The 2018-nt window shown below is 45.3% G+C and overlaps 1 protein-coding gene across 1 annotated transcript in view; it reads right to left on the bottom strand.

Moving 5' to 3' along the window:
• Positions 1–1029: 1029 nt before the first annotated feature.
• The window catches only part of LOC112077769 (POC1 centriolar protein homolog A), a 30804-nt gene continuing 29815 nt past the window's right edge, over positions 1030–2018 (bottom strand). The window contains exon 8 of the mRNA XM_024144215.2: positions 1030–1146. Within this exon, the coding sequence (XP_023999983.2) occupies positions 1030–1146 (117 nt within the window). The remainder of the gene's footprint in view (positions 1147–2018) is intronic.

Here is a 2018-nt window from a genome sequence, read left to right as displayed (position 1 = left end):
CATTGTGACTGAGGAGCCATGGATACACACATTGATTACACAAAAAAATATACTATAAAGTACAGTATGTATATTCAAAAATAGGATTTACCCGTAAGGTCAGAGTGACACATAATATGAACGAGATGAGAGAGGAAGGCAGGGAGAGAGAGAGAAACGAGGGAGAAGATGAGAGGAGAGAGGAGCAGAGAGTGTAGAGAGAGAAGAGAACGGAGAAGAGACAGCAGGGCGAGAGAGAGAAACAGACGAGAGAGAGGTAATGAGAGGAGAGGAGAGGATGAGGAGAGAGAGAGGAGAGAGAAGCAGGGAGAGAGAGAGTTGGAGGAGAGAGAGGATGAGAGGAGAGAGAAGCAGGGAGAGAGGATTCGAGGAGAGAGAGAGATGAAGGGATGAGAAGCAGGGAGAGAGAGCTGAGAGAGAGAGAGAGAGGGGATAAGGAGACAGGAATTAAGAGAGAGAGAGAGAGAGAGAGATGAGAGAGATGATTAGAGCAGCGATGACAGGGAGAGAGGATGAGGTTTGACAAGAGGATACGCGACAGACGCTGAAGAGAGAGTTTTGATTCTCATTTTTATTTGTTTATATTTGTAACATATCCAATAAAGCTTTGGCAATATGTAACATTGTTCGTCATGCCAATAAGCAAAGATTGAATTGAGAGAGAGAGAAAGGGGAGAGATAAATAATCAGTACTCACAGTGACAGACGAGGAACAGATGCGTCTGATTAAAGCATCATCATGTGGTCTGCTTCCCATCGTCCTCTAGCCAGTCCAGTCTGCTGTGTGAGGCTAAGGCCGCTGCAGTCCGTGTGTGTGTGTGTGTGTGTGTGTGTGTGTGTTGTGTGTGTGTGTGGTGGTGGTGTGGTGTGTGTTGTGTGGTGGGTGTTGATGCTGTGGTGCTTGAGGTTACAGCCTGTTCTTGATCTGGTGGGTATTAGCCAAGTAGTAGTCTCGTCTGGTAGGTGAGTCATTACGATGAATAATTCAAAATCTTGATAGACACACAGTCTTGTAACTCCTGTCGCTGGTTAAAGACCCAGCTCCTCCTGGTTGTAGAGACACCAACAGTTCTCCTGGTTACGAGACACCAGCTCCTCCTGGTTACGAGACACCAGCTCCTCCTGGTTACGAGACACCAGCTCCTCCTGGTTACGAGACACCAGCTCTGGTCACTGTGCTGCTGTTTATACTTCTGAAATCCAGGAGCCTTTAAAGTTCTTGGTAACAACCGCTGACGGCAGGCTAAAAAAGGGCTTTTTATAAATACTATGTGATTGACAACAGAGTTACCTCCGAGCAGATGGTTGTAGCTCTGTAGTCAATTAACACCAGTTGGTCAGGTCAGCTCCAGCGTGGCGCAGTGGTCTAAGGCACTGCATCTCAGTGCTAGAGGCGTCACTACAGACACCCTGGTTCGATCACGGGCTGTATCACAACCGGCCGTTTCTCGGGAGTCCCATAGGGCGGCGCACAATTGGCTCAACTTCGCCCTGGATATGGACGGGTTCGGCCGGTGTAGGCCGTCATCGTAAATAAGAATTTGTTCTTAACTGACTTGCCAAGTTGAATTTTTTTTTTTTTTATAAAAAAGGTGGAACACACACAGCATCAGAATACATCGTGTGGGTTGACAGAGACAGATATTTGAAGGTGAGAAGTCATCTTCCCCCAGCACAAAGGAGTGCCTCTTCCAAACCTACTGCTAAAATAAAAACACTTCTCTTTGAGGCTCATACAGCCACTTCCATTAAAATGAATTCAAAAGGGAGAAGAGAAGAATTATAAAAGAGGGAAGAGAGAGAAAAATAACATATGTGAAAGAGATAACAGAAAGAGAAAGAAATCACAGAGAGAGAGAGGAACATACATAAGAGAGAGATAGACATGAGAGATAACAGACATAACAGAGAGAAGACATAACAGATAGAGAGAGAGAGAGCAGAGAGATAGACATGAGAGATAGACATAGAAAAAGACATAAGAGAGATAAGACATAACAGAGAGAGAGAGAGATGAG

The sequence above is a fragment of the Salvelinus sp. IW2-2015 genome, unplaced genomic scaffold, assembly GCF_002910315.2.
Source record: "Salvelinus sp. IW2-2015 unplaced genomic scaffold, ASM291031v2 Un_scaffold4902, whole genome shotgun sequence".
Classification (NCBI taxonomy): domain Eukaryota; kingdom Metazoa; phylum Chordata; class Actinopteri; order Salmoniformes; family Salmonidae; genus Salvelinus; species Salvelinus sp. IW2-2015.
The sequence above is the reverse complement of the archived record's forward strand: the minus strand, read 5'-3'. Positions and strand labels throughout refer to the sequence as shown.